The 20,685-nt window shown below is 40.9% G+C and overlaps 1 protein-coding gene across 2 annotated transcripts in view; it reads left to right on the forward strand.

Moving 5' to 3' along the window:
- The window catches only part of NBAS (neuroblastoma amplified sequence), a 330,907-nt gene that overhangs the window by 269,629 nt on the left and 40,593 nt on the right, over nt 1–20,685 (forward strand). For both annotated transcript variants that reach the window (XM_027556036.1, XM_027556037.1), the window contains 3 exons: nt 1,359–1,561; nt 3,810–3,899; nt 18,783–18,978. In XM_027556036.1, the coding sequence (XP_027411837.1) occupies nt 1,359–1,561; nt 3,810–3,899; nt 18,783–18,978 (489 nt within the window). The remainder of the gene's footprint in view (nt 1–1,358; nt 1,562–3,809; nt 3,900–18,782; nt 18,979–20,685) is intronic.

The following is a 20,685-nucleotide window of genomic DNA, read 5'->3' on the forward strand; positions in this document are numbered from 1 at the left end:
TCACAGTGAGAAGAATAGTAAACTGAAAGCTCATATGCTCAACTCCCAGCTTTCACCATTATCAAGACATGACCAATGTATTTCCTTTCTACCCTTACTGCTCTGAGTCATTTTAAAGAAAAACCCAGTCATCTTTTCATTTTATGCACAAATCCTTCCATATCTATTTCTAAAAGATATATTTAAATGTAACTACCACTACCACTACATTACCAATAAAAATGTTAATAGTAAGTCTTTGATATCATCAAATGTCCAGTTAAGGTTTGAAAGACAAAGCAGTTACATTCAGAAGCACTTGTGAAAGTTAGAAAGTGTTGTTACCATCAAGTGATCGCATTTGGTGTGCTGGACGATGGTAGGCCCGTTCTATTTCTGAAATTATTTGTTGTCATGTTAGTTTTTACAATATTTTCAAAAAGGGACTGGCAGTGTGGAGTGGGGGAATGTGGTGGGGAAAGCATAACTTTGGATTCTAATCCCAAGCTCCATTAATGGGGACTGTGTGACTTGTGGACATGTTGCATAACACCTTTGGTTTTCAGCTTCCTTTCTGATACAGTGGAGCTCATTAGAGCTCCTTGTGGGATAGTTGAAAGAAAAATGAAAGTGAAAGTTGCTTAGTCACATCTGACTCTTTGCGACCGGACTATACAGTCCATGGAATTCTCCAGGTAAGAATACTGGAGTGGGTAGCCTTTCCCTCCTCCAGGGGATCTTTCCAACTCAGGGATCAAACCCAGGTCTCCTGCATCACAGGTGGATTCTTAACCAGCTGAGCCACAAGGGAAACCTAAGAATACTGGAGTGGGTAGCCTATCCCTTTTCCCTGGATCTTCCTGACCCAGGAATCAAACCGGGGTCTCCTGCGTTGCCGGCAGATTCTTTAGCAACTGAGCTATCAGGATAATTATAAACATTAAATTATATAACATATACAATACCTGGGTTTACATAGTTGATACTTAATAGATTTTAACTTATGTGTTTATAGCACAATAATAATAATAGAGAAATTTAATGAGAATTACTTTGTGCCTGACATTGTGCTAAAGGTCTGATTTTTGTATTATTAAATGTTTACAATACCCTCTGTTCACAAGAACTGATTGTCCTCATTCTCATTTTATAGACACTGGAAATTGAGATCACAGTGGCTTACTACTTAGTACACAGTAAAGCAAGGTTTACAGTCAGGTCTTGGTAGCTCTGGAAACCAAGCTCTTAACTTCCCCTACGTGTTCCTCCGTGTGGTGTTTGTGGTTGTAGTATATTTGGTTTGAGAGTCTTCTGAGTATAGTTCACTCTGTTCATGTAATTTCTAGTTCATAGTTACATGTTGAATTCCATGTTTTCAGGAAATGCTGCAGAAATATGGTTACCTCTATGATCTGTCTCGGTCAGAAAAAGAGAAAGTTTACAATCAAGCCGTGGCCATGTGTTTAGACGGTCAGCCTCTAAGAATGATTCAGCAGCTGCTGGAGGTGGCTGTGGGCCCTCTTGACATCTCGCCCAAGGACATTGTGCAGAGTGCAGTAACAGAAATCGTCTCTGCATTGAGGTAAGCCATAAAATAGTCATCAAGGAAAACCTGAGCTGATATTTTGCCAGTAAAGTGCTTGTTTCACAGTTGTTATGAAGATAAAATATCATGTACATAGGAGCATTGTAAAACTATGAAGTACTTTATAAAAGTAAATGATTATGATTAGACTTCTCAGTCTCTTGTCTTCAAATATCTTGAGAGTGGAGAACCATGAAATGCTCCATCATTGGTCCTGAGTGTAACACGTTTCTAATTTCTCGGTTGACCCTCTCCCTCACTCAGATAATTCTTGAAATAAGGGACAAAGGCCAACGTGGCCAGTGAAGCAGGTCCCTTCGTGTCAGACCTGTTGTGTAATTTTAGTGTGGATTTTCAGAGCTTGTGTTTTCAGCAGTGGAAAACCAATTCCCAGAAGTTTCTTTTGAAGTATACAAGGCAAGGTTAATCACATACTGAAGAAGTTAGACATCTGTTAAGTATATTAGGATGTTATTTACCTGCAATTAATGGCATAAAGCCGACAATTGAGAAATTCTAGCTTCCTGTCAATAGGCTGGTATCTTTGTAGGAAAGCTTCCAGTGGATTAGGAAAGAGGGGAAAGTTAAGCTAAGAAAATAATGAGGCATCAAGTGCTTTTTGTGAATAATGCAATTAGCCTAAAAGATTTAGTTGTGTTTAATTTATTCTTCTTTTAAGCATTCTTTGTGATTCCGTGTTGCTCTTGAGGAACTTTTTGATTAAAAGCGTGTCAGTTTTCAGCAGCTGCACTGAAATCAAATGAGTCTTTATCAGTTTAATTACCCAGCTTCATCCAGTTTTCACCTTAATGCTCTGAGGTATCTGGTAATTTTCTGTATAAGGAGAGAAATAACGTAGTGTAACATTTTTTAGAAATCACAAATGTGAAATGAATAAACCTTTATTACATAATGAACTTACTATGTTTTGGTGGTGCTGGTGGTTATTAGAGCCACTTTCCACTTTCAAGTGATAACAGATAATTGTTTGCCATCTTTATCTTTTTGATTCTCCTCTGTCCATGGGTTCTGCAGGCAAGAGTCCTGGAATGGGTAGCCATTCCCTTCTCCAAGAGTTCTTCCCAACCCAGGAATCAAATTCAGGTCTCCTGCGTTGCAGGCAGATTTTTACCGTCTGAGCTACCAGGGGAGCTTTTTGATTTTTGTTATCTTGTTATTATTACTTCGAGTTCATATGACTCTCACAAAAACAAAAGTTTGAAAAATTAGTGCTTTGAAGAGAATTTAGTTTCATTTAAAAAATTGTATGTTTTCACATAATTAAAATTTGACATGATATTTTTACATTTATAAAATTCTGACATAAATTATACTCCTCTTTTCTTCCGTGTGCCCAGTTCTAATGAAATCTGAAGATTTCATTCTGGTCTAATAAATGTTATAGTTGGTACAGAAGACTTTCAATAAAAATGGATTAAATCTTTCAGTAGTGGGAGAAAGGGAACTTTAGTTCATCTGCCTTTTTTCTAAGGAAAGTAAATTGCTATTGACTAGGTCTATGACATTTACCTTGTAGAAGGTTAGTGAATTTAGTAAGCTTAATATGACAAAGGTATGAACATACTGAATCCAGCAGTTGGTTTAAATCATATAACTTAAATTATTCAGAAGACTCATCTAAAACTTCTCTTCCCTCTGCTGCATTTTCAAAATTCCGCAGAATTCCATGCACACACATCTGTAGTGTGGACATCATAGTAGGGCCCGTCTCATGGGTGTTGGATTATTAAATGGCAGGATGTATGTGAATCACTTAGCACTGCCTGGTACCTTGTAAGGGCCATGTGAATATTAATATTGTGGGGAAAAGGCCAACTGGAGGATTTAGAGTATATATATTTAACGCTTAAAATAGCTCATATTTTTAATGCCCATTGGGTATTTCTTTGAATTTTTGAATAACAGAATGCAAATAGATTTTCTTTCTCTTTTTCCTTTTTATTTTTTAAACTTCATTTGTTTTGCTACTCTCTTGGTAGGAAACAAGCCTCTGTTAGATTGTGAGCTCCTCAGGGCAGAGAAGGCTTCCTCTCCACATCCTTAGGACGCACGCAGCACAGGACCTGGTACTTGGCGGGCTGCATATGCCATGAGCGGCTGTGAGCTCGTGGTGTATGCTCTGCTGAAATCCAGCTGGGTTCATCTGAGTGTCAGTGCCCTGCTGGTTCCTGAGCTTGAGCCATCCGTCCTGAATCCCTTCCTCTCTCTTTCTCTCCCTTCACAGTGGAGGCAGTGCTGACCTTGGGGGGCCGGCGGACCCGCTCCACATCCTGGAAGGAGTTGTTGCCGCGGTCCATGCCAGTGTGGACGAAGGGTAAGGCTGGAGCGGTTTGCAGGTCTCACTTAATGGCATTCCTTAGAGTCTTAGAATTACTCTCAATATCTGTGGTTATGAGGCTTCCACCTCTAAGCATCTTTTCTAGGTGGCTCTGAAGGAAGAGCTGAGAACTTTCTGGAGATTTGTTTTCTTAGTCCATCAGCTCCAACAGGACCATCTGCTTCTCAGGCCTTAGAGAGCAAGGTCTCTTCTCACTCCTTTCAAAGGTGGCCAAGGAGATGACACCGCGCTGAGCACCTTAGGAGAGGAGGGGTTCATATCTCCAGGGGGTTTACTCTACTGATTAAGTATGGGGATTCCTAGAATGTATATGTTATATTTTGAAAAGCTTTGTATATGTGAGATCTGTCTTGTCTGAGGATTAAGAGTGTACTGGCTTTATAAGCCTAAGAGGTGTGTGTCTCCAATCCACTTTTAGAAAGAATTTTTCACCCAGGTGTGTGTGTGTGCTGTCGCTTCAGTCCTATCCGACTCTTTGCAACCCTACTGACTTTAGCCCACTGGGCTCCTCTATCCATGGGATTTTCCAAGCAAGAATACTGGAGTGGGTTGCCATACCCTCCTCCAGGCGATCTTCCCAACCCAGGATCGAACCCACGTCTCGTATGTTTCCTGCATTGGCAGGTGAGTTCTTTACCACTAGTGCCACCTGGGAAGCCTGTTCAGATGTTAGTAGTAGGAATAACAGCAGCAGCAGCTGAACGACAAGAATATATTTCCTGGAGTTTATGGAGATCTTTCCTGTGTCTTATATCCATGGCAACGCTGTAAGGCTTTACCCCAATTTCCTTTTTTAATGGAAAATATGATATAATAATGATGAAGCATATTTGAGAAACCGCCTCATAGTTCATTCAATGATATTGTTGTTTTTATTTGCGTATTACCTCCCAGTTATTGTTCAGGTACGGATATATTTTTACATAATTTCAATCAAAATGTATGAACACTTCTATATTCTGTTTTAGTTACTTGCTGTTAGAACTCTTTCCATTTATCTTTGTGGATTTAGTGGTTATGATTTTTGACACCTGTGTGTATTGTTGGCGTTTGCAGATAAGGAGAGAAAGGCTGGGAGAGAGGAATTGACTTGTCCAGAGTCAGGGGCCTGGGAAACACAGCCAGGACTCCTGTCTGCCCCTGCAGCATAATTGACTGCTCCATGGCCTTCAGAGCATGTCTGCATGTGTAGCTTTGTGCCCACGGTTTGAGTGAAGGGACACAGGGTAAACCATGTGGGTGGGCTGGACCACAGGGCAAGCGGGGCCCTCCACCCACTCTGCCATTTGCCCGGCACAGTTTTTCTAAACTCCTTTGCTTGTGGGTCTTTAAATGGTAAGGAAGCCACAGCCGTGGCACACACGGGCCTCTTATTTTAGAGACAAATGCCATCGCTCTGCATGTTCACTGTGTGTTACACTCTGTTCTCAGTTCCGGTTCGGGGTAAGAGTAACCTCCAGTCCGGAGGAGCTCAGAGTCTTGCAGGGAGACCAGGTTGCTCAGGGCCCTGGTTACCATGCAGTAGCATAGTCAGTGCTGTGCAGAAAGTGAGGTGAAGGGAGTGGCTTCTTCTGTCCCAGGGAAGTCAGAGCAGGACCCACAAGGGACAGCACTGGACCTGGTCTGTGACATCTGAGTCTGTGATAAGGATGGTGGAGGTGGATGACGGTGGTCCAGGCTGAGGACACAGCCTAAACAAGGCAGATGCGGCAGAGAGCAGCGCGGACAGAAATGCTGTGTGTCACTTTCTAGACAGGCCATCGAGCTATCACCATTCCAGTCGCAGTCCATCAGTCAGTTCTCAGCTTGCTACTCCCCTGTGCGTTGCTCTCAAGTACCCAACCCGGACCCTGGCCTCACATGATGGAAGGGATCTTAACAGGTACTACCCGAAGCCCCTTCCAAAGGGAATCCCTCAGTCTGGTCCCACAGGGTTCATCTCGAAAAGATTAGGAGGCAGTGTTTTTCTTAGTGAATTTCCAGCTGGATAAACAGATATATGTATACAGGATATACAGAAGAACCCAACTCGAGTCTCTTAAATACAAGACAATTTTCTTTTTAAGCTTTGATTTCCAAAGAGGAAGAGATTGGGGAATGGAGAGTCACAACAAGATCTTACTTTGCATCCCAGAGACACAAAATAACAGAGGGTCCTTAACAACAACAAAAACAAATTTCAGTGGAAAAAATTTTTTTTCACTTAGGAAAGAAAAAGAAGAAAGACAAGTCCTAACTTTTAAGCCTGGCAAGTGCTTTGTGAATGTGGACAGTTAAACATGATACTCTTGGCTTCAGTTCCCCTCCCTAAGAGCTTTCGGGCAAGAGTCACAGAGGGGAGTCACAGAAGGGAGTCACTCTCTTTTCTGGGTTGTTCCCAGGCGGGTCTTCAGAGCAACCTGGGGATTCAAGCTGTTTTCATGTTAAGGCTCTGGAAATAGCAGATACAAGCTACTATATATAAAATAGGTAAATAACAAGGACCTCCTGAAGCACAGGAAAGTATATTCAATATCTTATAATAAATCACAATGGAAAAGAATATGTGTGTGATATTTATACATACATATATTTGTGTGTGCATGTATTTATAGGGCTTCCCTGATGGCTCAGTGGTAAAGAATCTGCTTGCAGTGCAGGATATGTGGGTACAATCCCTGGGTCAGGAAGATCTCCAGAGAAGGAAATGGCAACACACTCCAGTGTTCTTGCCAGTCAAAAAGGTGGCTTGAAACTCAATATTCAAAAAACTGAGATGCATGACATCTCAGTTTATAAGGGCAAATAGATGGGGAAACAATGGAAACAGTGACAGACTTTGTTTTCTTGTGCTCCAAAATCACTGCAGATGGAGAAAGCAGTCTTGGAATTAAAAAATGCTTGCTCCTTGGAAAAAAAGCTATGACAAATCTAGACAGTGTATTAAAAAGCAAAGACATCACTTTGTTGACAAAAGTCCATATAGTCAAAGCTAAGGTTTTTTCAGTAGTCATGTGTGGATGTGAGAGTTGGACCATAAAGAAGGCTGAGCATTGAAAAATTGATGCTTACGAATTGTGGTGTTGGGGAAGACTGTTGAGAGTCCCCTGGAAGGCAGGGAGATCAAACGAGTCAATTCTGAAGGAAATCACCCTTGAATATTCATTGGAAGGACTGATGATGAAGCTGAAACTCCAATCTCTTGGCCACCTGATGCAAAGAGCCAACTCATTGGAAAAGACTCTGATGCTGGGAAAGATTGAAGGCAAAAGGGAAAAAAGGACAGCAGAGGATAAGATAGTTAGATAGCATCACCAGCTCAGTGGACATGAATTTGAGCAAACTCTAGGAGATAGTGAAGGATAGCAAAGACTGGCATGCTTCATTCCAAGGGCTCGTAGAGTGGGACATGACTCAGTGACTGAAACAAATAATAATTTAGAAGAGTCAGATATAACTTAGCCACTGAACACAACACACATATGAAGGCAAGGCGCATAAAAAGAAATAAGGCCAAGGCGCAGAGAAGGAGGTGGAAGAGGTGAGAAAAACAGATAAAAATAATGACATAAGACCTCACAAAGGTCAGTCCACGGACTCAGGGACATTTGGGAGCTGGTTGGAAATGCAGAATTTGGGGCCCTACCCACACCAACCAAGTAACATCTATATTTTAATAAGATCCCTGGGCAATTCCTAAGCACAGTGGTGTTTGAGAAGCACTCCCTTAACTGTCCATTGCAGGCTGTTTAATATCAGAAGAAAACGAGATACTGTGAAAGAAATTCACAACCTGTCCTTACCTGGGCAGCCCCAGACAAACTACAGAGCCTGTCTGACTGTCATTTCCTAATCTGAAAAATGGATATGGTGATACTAATGACAGACCAAGTGATGAGAAATGCAAAAGTGTCTTTATTTTTTTTTTAATTGAAATATAGTTGATTTATAGTGCTGTGTTAGTTTCAGGTGTACAGCAAAGTGATTCAGACACACACACACACACACACACACACACACACACACACACACACAGTTGTTGTTGTTCAGTTGCTAACTTGTGTCGAACTCTTGACGACCCCATGGCCTGCAGCACACCAGGCTCCTCTGTCCTCTGCTATCTCCCAGAATTTGCTCAAATTCATGTCTGTTGAGTCAGTGACACTATCTAATTATCTAATCCTCTACTTCCCCCTTCCTCTTTTGCCTTCAGTCTTTCCCAGCATCAGGGTCTTTTCCAGTGAGTCTGTTCTTCCCATCAAGTAACCAAAATATTGGAGCTTCAGCATCAGTCCTTCCAGTGAATATTCAGGGTTGATTTCCTTTAGGATTGACTATTTTGATCTACTTGCCATGCAAGGGACTGTCTACAGTCTTTTTCTGCACCATAATTCCAAAGTATCAATTCTCCAGCACTCAGCCATTATTGTGATCCAGCTCTCACATCTGAACGTGACTACTGGAAAAACCATAGCTTTGACTATATGGACCTTTGTTGGCAAAGTGATGTCTCTGCTTTTAATATGCTGTCTGGTTTGTCATAGCTTTTCTTTCAAGGAGCAAGTGTCTTTTAATTTCATGGCTACAGTCAACATCTTCAGTGATTTTGGAGTCCAAGGAAAGAAAATCTGTCACTGCTACCACTTTTTCCTCTTCTCTTTGCCATAAAGTGATGGGACTAGATGCCATGACCTTAGTTTTTTGAATGTTGAGTTTTAAGCCAGCTTTTTCACTCTTCTCTTTGACCTTCATCAAGAGGCTCTTTAGTTCCTCTTTACTTTCTGCCATAAGGGTGGTGTCATCTGCATATCTGAGGTTATTGATGTTTCTTCCGGCAATCAATGTTTCTTTATTCCAGCTTGAGCTTCATCCAGCCCAGCATTTTGCATGATGTACTCTGAATATAAGTTAAATAAGCAGGGTGATAATATACAGCCTTGACGTACTCCTTTCCTGATTTGGAACCAGTCTGTTGTTTCATGTCTGGTTCTAACTGTTGCTTCTTGACCTGCATGCAGGTTTCTCAGGAGGCAGGTCAGGTGGTCTGGTATTCTCATCTCTTTCAGAATTTTCCACAGTTTGTTGTGATCCACATAGTCAAAGGCTTTAGTGTAGTCAGTGAAGCAGAAGTAGATGTTTTTCTGGAATTCTCTTGCTTTTTGGGCAATCCAGCGGATGTTGGCAATTTGATCTCTGGTTCCTCTGACTTTTCTAAATCCAGCTTGTACATCTGGAAGTTCTCGGTTCACATACTGTTGAAGCCTAGCTTGAAGGATTTTGAGTATTACCTTGCTAGCATGTGAAATGAGTGCAGGTGTTTGGTAGTTTGAACATTCTTTGGCAAAGCCCTTCTTTGGGGCTGAAATGAAAATTCCAGTTCTGTGGCTACTGCTGAGTTTTCCAAATTTGCTGTCATATTGAGTACCGCAGTTTATCAGCATCATTTTTGGATTTGAAGTAGCTCAGCTGGAATTTCATCACCTCCATTAACTTTGTAGTAATGCTTCATAAGGCCCCCTTGACTTCACACTCCAGGGTGTCTGGCTCTAGGTGACTGACTACACCATCATGGTTATCTGGGCCTTCATATTATTAAAAAATTTCCTGACAAATAACTCACAGGCATAAACCAGTATATTGTGTGTGTACTCAGTCTCTCATTTATGTCCAACTCTGCAACCCCATGGACTGTGAGATTATCCTGGCAAGAACACTAGTGGGTTGCCCTTTCCTCCTCCAGAGGATCTTCCCAACCCAGGGATCGAACCCATATCTCTGGTGGCTCCTGCATTGGCAGGAAGATTCTTTACCACCTAGCCACCTGGGAAGCCTGAACCAGTATACTGCTGCTGCTGCTAAGTCACTTCAGTCGTGTCCGACTCTGTGCGACCCCATAGACGGCAGCCGACTAGGCTCCCCCTGTCCCTGGGATTCTCCAGGCAAGAACACTGGAGTGGGTTGCCATTTCCTCCTCCAATGCATGAAAGTGAAAAGTGAAAGGGAAGTTGCTCAGTCGTGTCTGACCCTCAGCGACCCCATGGACTGCAGCCTTCCAGGCTCCTCCCATCCATGGGATTTTCCAGGCAAGAGTACTGGAGTGGGGTGCCATTGCCTTCTCCAACCAGTATATTAGTGACTCTCAAATGGATATACAGAAATAAATCCACTCAGAAAACAGATAATTAATGAGGAATTCCTCTGTGCACCATTCAAAAAGGAAGAAAGATTTCCTTTAAAGCTAGTGAGTATTTTACTAGTCTTTGTTTGCTTAAATTGCTGCTTAATCACAGTACCCGCTTTAGATGTCTTAAAGTTTGATGTATATCGAGCAACATCAGATCATTCAGACATCACTAAGCTCTTCCGTGTTGCTTAGGGACTTCACATTATTTTTCAAGCACACAAAAGACCATAAAAAGAAAAAGAAAAAGAAAGAAACCCACTAGCACGGATCGAATCTGATTTCTTCTCACTCTTCATGCTCCAGGAGGCAAAGTGAATCACCAGACGCTCTCCAAGCACCCACAGTTATGAGGCCTCCAATCTGTAATATGAACCATGGTCACCAACAAGGAGGGTGGATCCACTCTACCACTACAGTGGTTCTCCGGGCCACCTAAGGCCATGTTTATGACTTCACAGCTACCATTTCTACCTCGTTCCAGGGGGATGTGCCCATGCTTCTATTGATGAATGAACCTCAAGAAGATATTGTGATTGGCATACATTTGAGAGCAGCCCCAAAGATGCTATTAGTATATTTGTTTATCAAAAGGCAAGGTTTGATACAGAGCCCTGGTTTGAATTCTCTTGAGTCATACATGAAATTAAAAGACTCTTGCTCCTGTAAGAAGAGCTATGACCAACCTAGATAGCATATTAAAAAGCAGAGACATTACTTTGCCAACAAAGGTCCGGCTAGTCAAAGCTATGGTTTTTCCAGTGGTCATGTTTGGATGTGAGAGTTGGACTATAAAGAAAGCTGAGCACCGAAGAATTGATGCTTTTGAACTGTGTGTTGGAGAAGAGTCTTGGGAGTCCCTTGGACTGCAAGGAGATCCAACCAGTCCATCCTAAAGGAAATCAGTCCTGAATATTCATTGGAGGAACTAATGCTGAAGCTCCAATTCCTTGGCCACCTGATGCAAAGAACTGACTCATTTGAAAAGACCCTGATGCTAGAAAGATTGAAGGCGGCAGGAGAAAGGGACAACAGAGGATGAGATAGTTGGATGGCATTACCGACTCGACGGACATGAGTTTGAGTCAAATCTGGGAGTTGGTGATGGACAGGGAAGGTTGGAGTTCTGCCATCCATGGGGTCGCAGAATAGGACACGACTGAGTGACTGAACTGAACTGAGTTGATTATACAGCAAATTCCCATTAGCTTTCTATTGTACATATGGTAGTGTAAAGGTTTCCATGTTACTCTCTCCATTCATCCCACCCTCTCCTTCCTCCCCCACTCCCGTGTCCATCAGTCTGTTCTGTATGTCTGTGTCTGTGTTAGAAAGAAAGTGGAGTCGCTCAGTCGTGTCTGATTCTTTGCGACTCCGTGGACTGTAGCCTACCAGGCTCCTCTGTCCATGGGATTTTCCAGGCAAGAGTACTGGAGTGGGCTGCCATTTCCTTCTCCAGGGGATCTTCCCAACCCAGGGATCGAACCCAGGTCTCCCGCGTTGTAGATGGATGCTTTACCATCTGAGCCATGTCTCTGTTGCTGCCCTGCAAATAGGTTCATGAGTACCATCTTTCTAGAGGTTCAGGAGGGAGGGGACATATGTTTACCTATGACTGATTCATGATGAGGTATGGCAAAAACCAACACAATATTGTAAAGGAATTATCCTTCAATTAAAAATGAATTTATAAAACATTGAGATTTGAGATTGGAATTGTGTGCACACCACAGTTACTGCCTTTGCAGCAATTTTTCCTTCACTGTAACTTGATTATGATAATCATTTGAAAAAAAGCCACACTTTTTACACTACCACAATGGCATTAGCACACGATGCATTCAGTTGGGTTCCGCCCTATTCTTTGCCAGGAGCCCCAGTTGTTTCCGGGGAGCTGATGCATAGAGGACATTGTCCTGGGACAGGTCCAGCTCTGTGCGTAGTGAGGAAAGTGTACACAGTGTGTGGATCAATCCCTTAACTGAGTTGAGACCTTCCTAGTAGGAATATGAGTATTTATGTCTCTCACTGTTCACTCACTCACATTTACTTGCTGCCCCACCCGACCCTCCTGTCCTGTCTCTCCTTCTCTCTCAGTTTACATATCAGTTCTCAAACTCATTTCCTACTGACACCGGGCAGGGAATGAAAATGAACAAGGTGGAGTGGGCTTCAGGGCAGGGAGGAGGTGGTGGAGTCGGAGAGGAACTTGAGAGCTCAAGAGGCCTTATCTAAGGCAGGCAGCTTCCACTTCGCCCTCATCTTCCAGCGTTTAAAGAAGCGCTAGGTTGTTCAGAGTAGATCATAAGAGATCTCATCACAAGGAAAAAAATCTTCGTTTTTTTTCTTTTTCTTTTTTTTTTTGGTATCTATATGAGATGATAGATTATCAGTAAACTTACTAAGGTAGTCTTCACAATATATGTAAGTCCAACCACTATGCTGTAATCCTTATACTTAGTACTGCATATCAATTATCATCTCAGGAAAATGAGAGAAAAGAAGACCTTCATTGTGTAAAATTTAAAAATTTTGACACATTGGTATCTATACATATCAATACAAAAATTTGGCTGCTGGCTTATGCCTTCAGTATAGAAGATTAGGCAAAGTGAACTTCTGCTCCCTTCAGGCATTCCAAATCTATGACATTTATGTCTACAGGAAATCATAAAGGTTTATGTTTGTCTTGTTTGAATGCAGTCTTGGCTTCCCCCATTCTTAAATATAAGAATAATTTGTGTAGTACATCATGACATATAAAGTGCTTTTCATATTTACTGTCTGTTTTAATGTACCATCACTGTTTAAGTTCAAGGTTGGGTTATCTTCATATGTTTATGCCACGCAAAATCTTCAAGCTCTTTTACAAAAGGTCATCTTATTAATATTCTCAAAATCTGTCTTTTCTCTTTGATTAAATAATTGCCTTTGTTTCGTTGGCATTTCTCTTCCATTCCTTTGTAGTTTTGTGAATATCCTCTCATGCTACTTTACACAATAGAACATCACGTTCGCAAATTAATCATTCACTGAACCTATTTTGGTTGCCATTGTTGCTGCTGCTGTTCTTTTCTGTTAATAGAACATCTTGTATATTTCAGTACACTCCTTATCTTTTGGGCCAGAAGGGATTGTATGAATGTGTGTGTGTTTCCTTTAGTAGTTATTTTTTAAAAAAATAGCATACTAAATTACCCTGTGTAGTATAACTTCTCTCCTGTCCCCAAAATCCTCATGTCAGGGAAAGAGGTAGAAGCAAATGTCTATGTATTTGCAATGAAACTAGGAGAGATTTTTCTCTGTTACTTATTTTATGTCTTCTTAAAATCATTTGTATAACTTTTATAATAAGGTAAAAGTGTTTTGAAATCATGTTCTCTTTTTATTCCTAAGCTCATTAAACCCTCCCCTTGCTTTCATAAACGACTATAAAACTGGAATCATTTTCCTTCCCATTCTCTTTCTTTTTATATTATAAAAGTTATAATTGGTTATTTTCTCACCACCTGCTTATCTTGAAAAATTTCAAACCCACAGAAAAGTTGCAAAGGTTGAAAAATAATGACTATATTCTCTTCCCCTTGATTCACCAATTGCTAACATTTTATCACAATTCTTACATTCTGTTTTTCTGTCTCTGCCTCTGTATATATTTGTGTGTATTTGTACCATTTCAAGGGTGACTACAAATTTTAAAAACTCACATTTTATTTAAAATTTAGACTATTTTGCAGCTAAAATCTTTAGGAGATAGTATCTAGTTGATGTCCTGGACAGCTTTTCTTACAGAGCTGCCCTTTGGTTCTGTGTAGTCTCATTGAGCACAAATATTTGCAGTATGTGGGCTTCCCAGCTGACACAGTGGTAAAGAATCCATCTGCAGTGCAGGAGATGCAAGAGACATGGGTTCAGTCCTTGACTTGGGAAGACCCCCTGAAGTAGAAATGGCAACCCACTCCAGTATTCTTGCCTGGAAAATTCCATGGATAGAGGAACCTGGAGTGCTAAAGTCCACAGGATCACAAGTTGGACATGACTGAGCTACTGATTGCATGCACATGCGTGCACACACCCACACACACACACACATTCACAGTATATAGCCAAGGTCTTCTAGAACATGGTACTTCAAGAACATAACATTTCTGTTTTAGGAATGAGTTCTCATAATTTCATTATATATTTGAACTATCAACCAAAATTTAGAGCAGTTTTCTCCAGAATGTCCAATGCTATCAACTGAACTGAACTTACCAAACAGTAAGTTCTTAGGTAAAAGGAATCTAACTCAATTTAATGACTTGGAAAATGCTATGATAATAATCTCTGTGTCACATATTGCCCCCGTGTTCTGGAATTTACCTCCATTTGGTTCCGTAGTATTGCATAGTCATTGATAAGGCGGTAAGATACTCCAGGTTCAAATACTGACTGTACTACTTACTATGTGGGGGCTTCTCTGGCAGCTCAGTGGTAAAAGAATCCACCTACCAATGCAGGAGCTTCAGGTTCAGTCCTTGGGTCTGGAAGATCCCCTGGAGAAGGAATGGCAACCATTTCAGTATCCTTACCTGGGAAATCCCATGATCAGAGGAGTGTGACCAGCTGCAGTCCATAGTGTCAAAAAAGAGTTGGATATGAATTAATGGCTAAAAAACAACAACTTACTCTGTGACCATGAACAAGTTATGAAACCTCTTTGTGCTTGTCCCTTCATCTGCCAATTGGAGATGATAACAGAATACATGAAAAAAAAAGTAGTGACGATAAAGTGATGTAACTCATGGCACACAATAAGCTTTCATATTATCATTAACAGTTTTCATTCCTGTTCACCACATGCAGATCTTGTATGATTTTTGTAACTTCCATCTGGTCTTCATGACTCCAGCTTCTTCCCATTCTAGCCCATCCTACCTGCCCCTCCACTTGGCCCTTGGGTGACAGGGTCAAAATACCAGCTTCTTACTTATGTGAAATTGGCTTGGATTCAAGGCCAAAAATGTGTTTTAGTCTTCTTTTCTCCCAAGTTAAACTTAATTTGACCCCTGCAGGCTTCACCAAAAAGGCCTGAGCATGCCCCAGTCTGCGCACCTCTGTAAGCCCTAACATGATCACGGTACTTAACTGCTCAGAGACCCTCTGTCATTCCCATTCCACACCAAGACCAGAGTCCTCAGTAACCATCGCTGCCACTAACTGAACTTCTTAGTTATGTGCCAGATAATATATTTTCTGCTTTATTATTTCATTTTGTATATTTAATTCTCAAACCACTCCGCTGAGTAAAGGGTTATTATCCATCTGCAATTTACAAATAAGAAACTGAAGAAACCATGAAGCAACTTCTTGGTCAGCATAGCACTGTTGGGAAGCAGTCATTTTGGGCACTGAGTCTGGGCTGACGCCTGCAAAGCCTATCCTTTCGAAGTATGAAGCTGCACCACCTTTTCAGCCTGTGTGTGAGCTCTGGTTATCCAGGTCAGGAGACCTGTCTTCCCTCTGTGCTCTCTTCTGATTTACCCCCAGACAATCTGTGCTTTTATCGGTCCCTGAACATGCTGTGTCCTTTGAAATCTTTGTCTGTTTTTTTTCCCTTGCTGTTCTCTTTACCTGGATTATGTTTCCCCCCTTTTCCATTCATGTACCTTCCATTTGTCCTTTATGATCCTGTTCAGAGGCCATGTCCTCTGCGAAGCCTTCCCTGATTCTACCCACTTTTCTTCCCAAAAAGTTGTTCCAATTTATATTATATTAGTAATTTGTAGAACAGTCATTTGTGACATCTTTCTGGTTCCTTGTATTATTAGTTCTTTTAAGGACCAGATCATACAGTTTTTCATCCCTGAACATCAGGTACTTTGATGATGCTGATAATAAAATGATGATGATTATTTGGACAATGGTTATTTGTTCATTAAATCTCTCCTTTGGGTCACATACAGTGCTGGGTGCTTCGTATGCATTGTCTTGGTTTCACAGACTCCAAGAGACACACTTTCAGGATCTTTGTCTACTTAGCTATAAAGTGGGAATGAGGACATTCATGATTTTTATTGAGAGTTGTTAGGAAAGGATGGAGCCAGGATTCACAGGTCTGTCAGATTCCAAAAGATACTCTTTTCCACCACACAGTGCTGTCTGCTTTGCACATAGTAGATAGTCAGGAAATACTGGGGGCGTTCTTTTGCACCCCCAGCTTTGCCATTTCTGGTACGTGTTAAGAAGGACAGTCAAAGGCAAAACTAACAAATATCTTTGTACGTGTAGGAAATGCTTAAGCCAGTTTGTCCATGGCATTTTGTAACATATTTTAGTCCAATATACAAATAACCAACTTTGTTTTTTAGCTTAAATTGCCATAAAATTGTATTGGCAAGTATATTATAGAATGCACACTGAGAGAAATATTCAGTGGTATTATAGAATTTTATTCTCAGAAGTTTTTTAAAAATTTCCTGTGGTCTTGTTAGTTCATGGAATTTGGAGCTTGCTGTAGATGATTTATTGCTGGAAGCCTCATAAGGATTTGGTTATTATAAAATCTATATAATTCAGTGCTTTTCCATGGATCTCTAGGGTCTTGTGGGAGTGAGACTTCTATGTGAGCAACTTCTCAAGAGTCATTGGTAGTAATTCATCGACATCATCATCAAATAAGTTGTTTTCCTGAGATGGTCCATTTGGGGATTATAAGCAAAGAGCTTCTAGTACTGGATAGAAAGTTGTTCACATGTCCCCACCTTCTCTGAATCCTTTTAAACTTACTAGTTTTTAATAACCATAGATTTATATTTTATCTTTAGGGTAGTATAAAATTTGATGGCTCTAACCCCTTACTGGGGCTTCCCTCATAGCTCAGTCGGCCCAGAATCTGCCTGCAGTGCAGGAGACCTGGGTTTTATTCCTGGGTCAGGAAGATCTCCTGGAGAAGGCAATGGCACCCCACTCTAGTACTCTTGCCTGGAAAATCCCATGGACAGAGGAGCCTGGTAGGCTGCAGTCCATGAGGTCGCTAAGAGTCGGACACGACTGAGCAACTTCACTTTGACTTTTCACTTTCATGCATTGGAGAAGGAAATGACAACCCACTCAAGTGTTCTTGCCTGGAGAATCCCAGGGATGGGGGAGCCTGGTGGGCTGCCGTCTATGGTCGCACAGAGTTGGACACAACTGAAGCGACTTAACAGCAACAGCAGGAAGATCTCCTGGAGAAGGAAATGGCAATCCACTCCAGTATTCTTGCCTAGAGAATCCTATAGACAGAGGAACCTAGCAGACTACAGACTACAGTCCAGGGGTCACAAGAGTTGGACATGACTTAGTGACTAAACCACCACTAACCCCTTATTGAAACACAGAAAAATAGTAGAAAAGAACATAGACTTTGGAGTCAAATTGTACCAGTATAGATGTTTGTGGGCATATGCTGTCACTTCCATGAAGCCTACTTCCTTATCTATAAAAATGGAATTTCCATGTTTAGCATGAGGGGTATAGTTAACAATATAATGTATATTTGAAAGTTACTAAGAGAGTCAATCTTAAAAGTTACCATCTTAAGAAAAAAAATTATATCTATATCAAGTTATGGATGTTAACTGAGCTTATTGTAATTATTTTGCAGTATATACACATATGAAATCATTCTGTACTACACCTGAAACTAATACAGTGTTTTATACACACACACACACACACACACACACACACACACACATACATCAGTTATGTCAATAAAACTGGAAAATTTTTAAATAAAATGGTATTTATAATATTTACTTTGCACAGTTACTGTCAACTAGTAATGTTTTAATATAAAATTACTGAATGATGCCCAGCACTATCAGTATCATTAGTAGAAATAGGTCATACTTCTTTTTTTTCCTTTGAATTCAAGGTTTTAACTAGTTGGTGGGATAAGCCATCCGTGAAAATTGTATTACAAGAGTTATTTTGTTTGCCAAGACTAAAATAATGATATTTCCATCAAAAAAAATTTTTTTTCCAAATGCTGTAAGTGGTTATCCAAGACTCTGGCTGGCACCCTTCCATGTGAACTATTATCAGTTAAGACAGTTACCACTCTAAAGCAGTGCTCTAATGAAAACTGGGGAATCCTTAATTTCCCTTATTGAATTAGTTGTCAATTTACTTCAATAAAAAGAAAGTCTTTTAAGCCTTGGGTACTGGATGGGCACTGGGCATACTTCTACACAGAATTTTACAATAAGCTGTACTTCTTAATGGCTTCCCTGATAACTCAGTTGGTAAAGATCCGCCTGCAACGCAGGAGACCCTGGTTCAATTCCTGGGTTGGGAAGATCCGCTGGAGAAGGGATAGGCCACCCACTCCAGCATTCTGACCTGGAGAATTCCGTGGAGTGTATAGGCCATGAGATCGCAGAGTCGTACACAGTTGAGCTTTGCTTAAGAAATGAAGCATCTAAGAACGTATTGATTATTTTTTCTCTGCTCTGTGTAACTCATTTTAATATGATGCTGTTTACAAATCGCATGCATTTTACATCGTTTTTAAATACTTAATATGGTTTGCCTTAAGCCATGTCAAATCTACATTTTTCCTCTCAGTAGGAAAAAAAATAAACCCAACAAAGTGTCTAGATCCAGCACCACGTTTGATTACTGGAATTAGAAACCACTGAGTCTTTTTCAATGTAACCCTTGTTTTGCAGAGAAGAGCTGGTGTCCTCCGAGGACCTGCTGGAGTGGCTGCGGCCTTTCTGCGCCAACGACGCCTGGCCGGTGCGGCCCCGCATCCACGTGCTGCAGATTCTGGGACAGTCGTTTCACCTGACTGAGGAGGATGGCAAGCTCCTCGTGTTCTTTAGAACAGAGGCCATCCTGAAAGCCACCTGGCCCCAGAGACAGGTGAGGGTGCATCTGATGGTCATGTCCTGATTCCCTTAAACCCCCTTCAAGTGAATAATCAGCTTGTTAATGCAGTCTTCCCATTGTGTTCATCAGTACAGCTATGTAGCAGTTAAATGTGTGCAACACAGTTTGTTTTACTTTTCCATGTTTGAATATGCAGAGTAGATGATGCCTCAGTCACCTGACATGTATATATAATTTTTCTCTTCACAGGATACAGTCAGGGTTTTTCATAGTATCAGTTAATTAGGGCAGCTCGCCCTTGCCCTGGAGAGATACAGATCTAAGTGGTAATGCAGTGTGCAGTTTAGCTCATTCATTTTGTCCTGCTCTGCCCAGGCACTCAAATGCCCTCTCTCCTATATGTAGACAGACACAATGCAACAGAGACGTAAGATTTTGGTTTCTTCATTTTAACCTGCAAGGCTCACTCAGTCCATCACCTCTCTGGATCCTTCCCTGACGGTTTCAAATTTAATTGAACTTTGAACTCCACACATTTCATCTGTTATTATTATTATTATTACTTCTGCTACTTAAAGTTTTGTCTTCCCGCTACCTGAAAACTCAGAAACCCTGGAGAATATACTTAACATTTTTCAAAGCCCTCTAAGAATGCTGTGCGTACATTCAGAGCTTAAATGCTTGTTGACTAAGTGAAAATGCTAATTCCTAAATCAAAGAAATACGGTGGCTGTTGAATTTTGGCTTAGATTCTAAACTGATGCATCCTGAAGATACTGGATCTAAGAGTCAGCACTTAATCAAGTGCTATAGCTTGCAGACTATAGGCCAATAAAAGTTAGAAAGTAAGACTTGCTTTCTAATCTGCAAAAGAGCTTCCTGGAAGTCTGACTCCAACCCAGTTTACCTTCTCATTTTAAAACTTTGCCTTATAATTTCTGTTAGTATCCTTATTTCACTTAAAGAACAATGAACCTCCTTTTTTAAAAAAAAGAACCAAATATTAAAAATATCTCAAGACTCATCTCAGGACATCTCCTGAATTACCTTCTACATTCTTATTTCCCTCTGTGAGAGAAATAGGTAAATACTATCTATTCTTCAAAGTTAGAGAATTTGAGCTTCAAAAAAGATGGATTTATCGAATATTCTCTAATCCTGCCACATTGCTGAAACAGTATATTAAAGCCACTAATATCTGAATGATACTCTGAAGCATCATGACCATATCAAATTATTTAGTCTTAACATTTTGCTTTGAATTGCATTAAGAGACCACTGACAGGCTTTCTCAAGAGCAGTCTGTGAGCAGAAGTGCACTGGGCTGCGACAGACCCTCCAGGCCCCTGGCACAGTGGGCTTTAGGAGTGTGTGTGTTTTCAGCAGACCTGAAGGTTCTCTTGGCATTCCTGAGGTTAAGCAACAAACTAGGTCACGTTATTTTCACCAAGTGGAACCTTAGGTTCCGTCTCATCCTGAAACAAATGAATGCTCTTACTTTTATGCGTTTTTCTGACAGACCCTCCATTTTTCAAGTTCTCACCCTTTTTTCAGTTTTCTCTTCCTTAATGGCTGGAGCCTGGCAGGTCAATGAAGCCTATTTCTCTCGAGCCTCACTTCATGTCACATCAGATCCATGCGCCAGAAATATTATGAAACAGCGTGGAAACCAGGAAAGGGAGAAAATGCCCATTTCATCTATCGTGTTGAAACATTAGAACATGCACTCTAATTTGGCTC

Source organism: Bos indicus x Bos taurus, chromosome 11 (genome assembly GCF_003369695.1).
Source record: "Bos indicus x Bos taurus breed Angus x Brahman F1 hybrid chromosome 11, Bos_hybrid_MaternalHap_v2.0, whole genome shotgun sequence".
Classification (NCBI taxonomy): domain Eukaryota; kingdom Metazoa; phylum Chordata; class Mammalia; order Artiodactyla; family Bovidae; genus Bos; species Bos indicus x Bos taurus.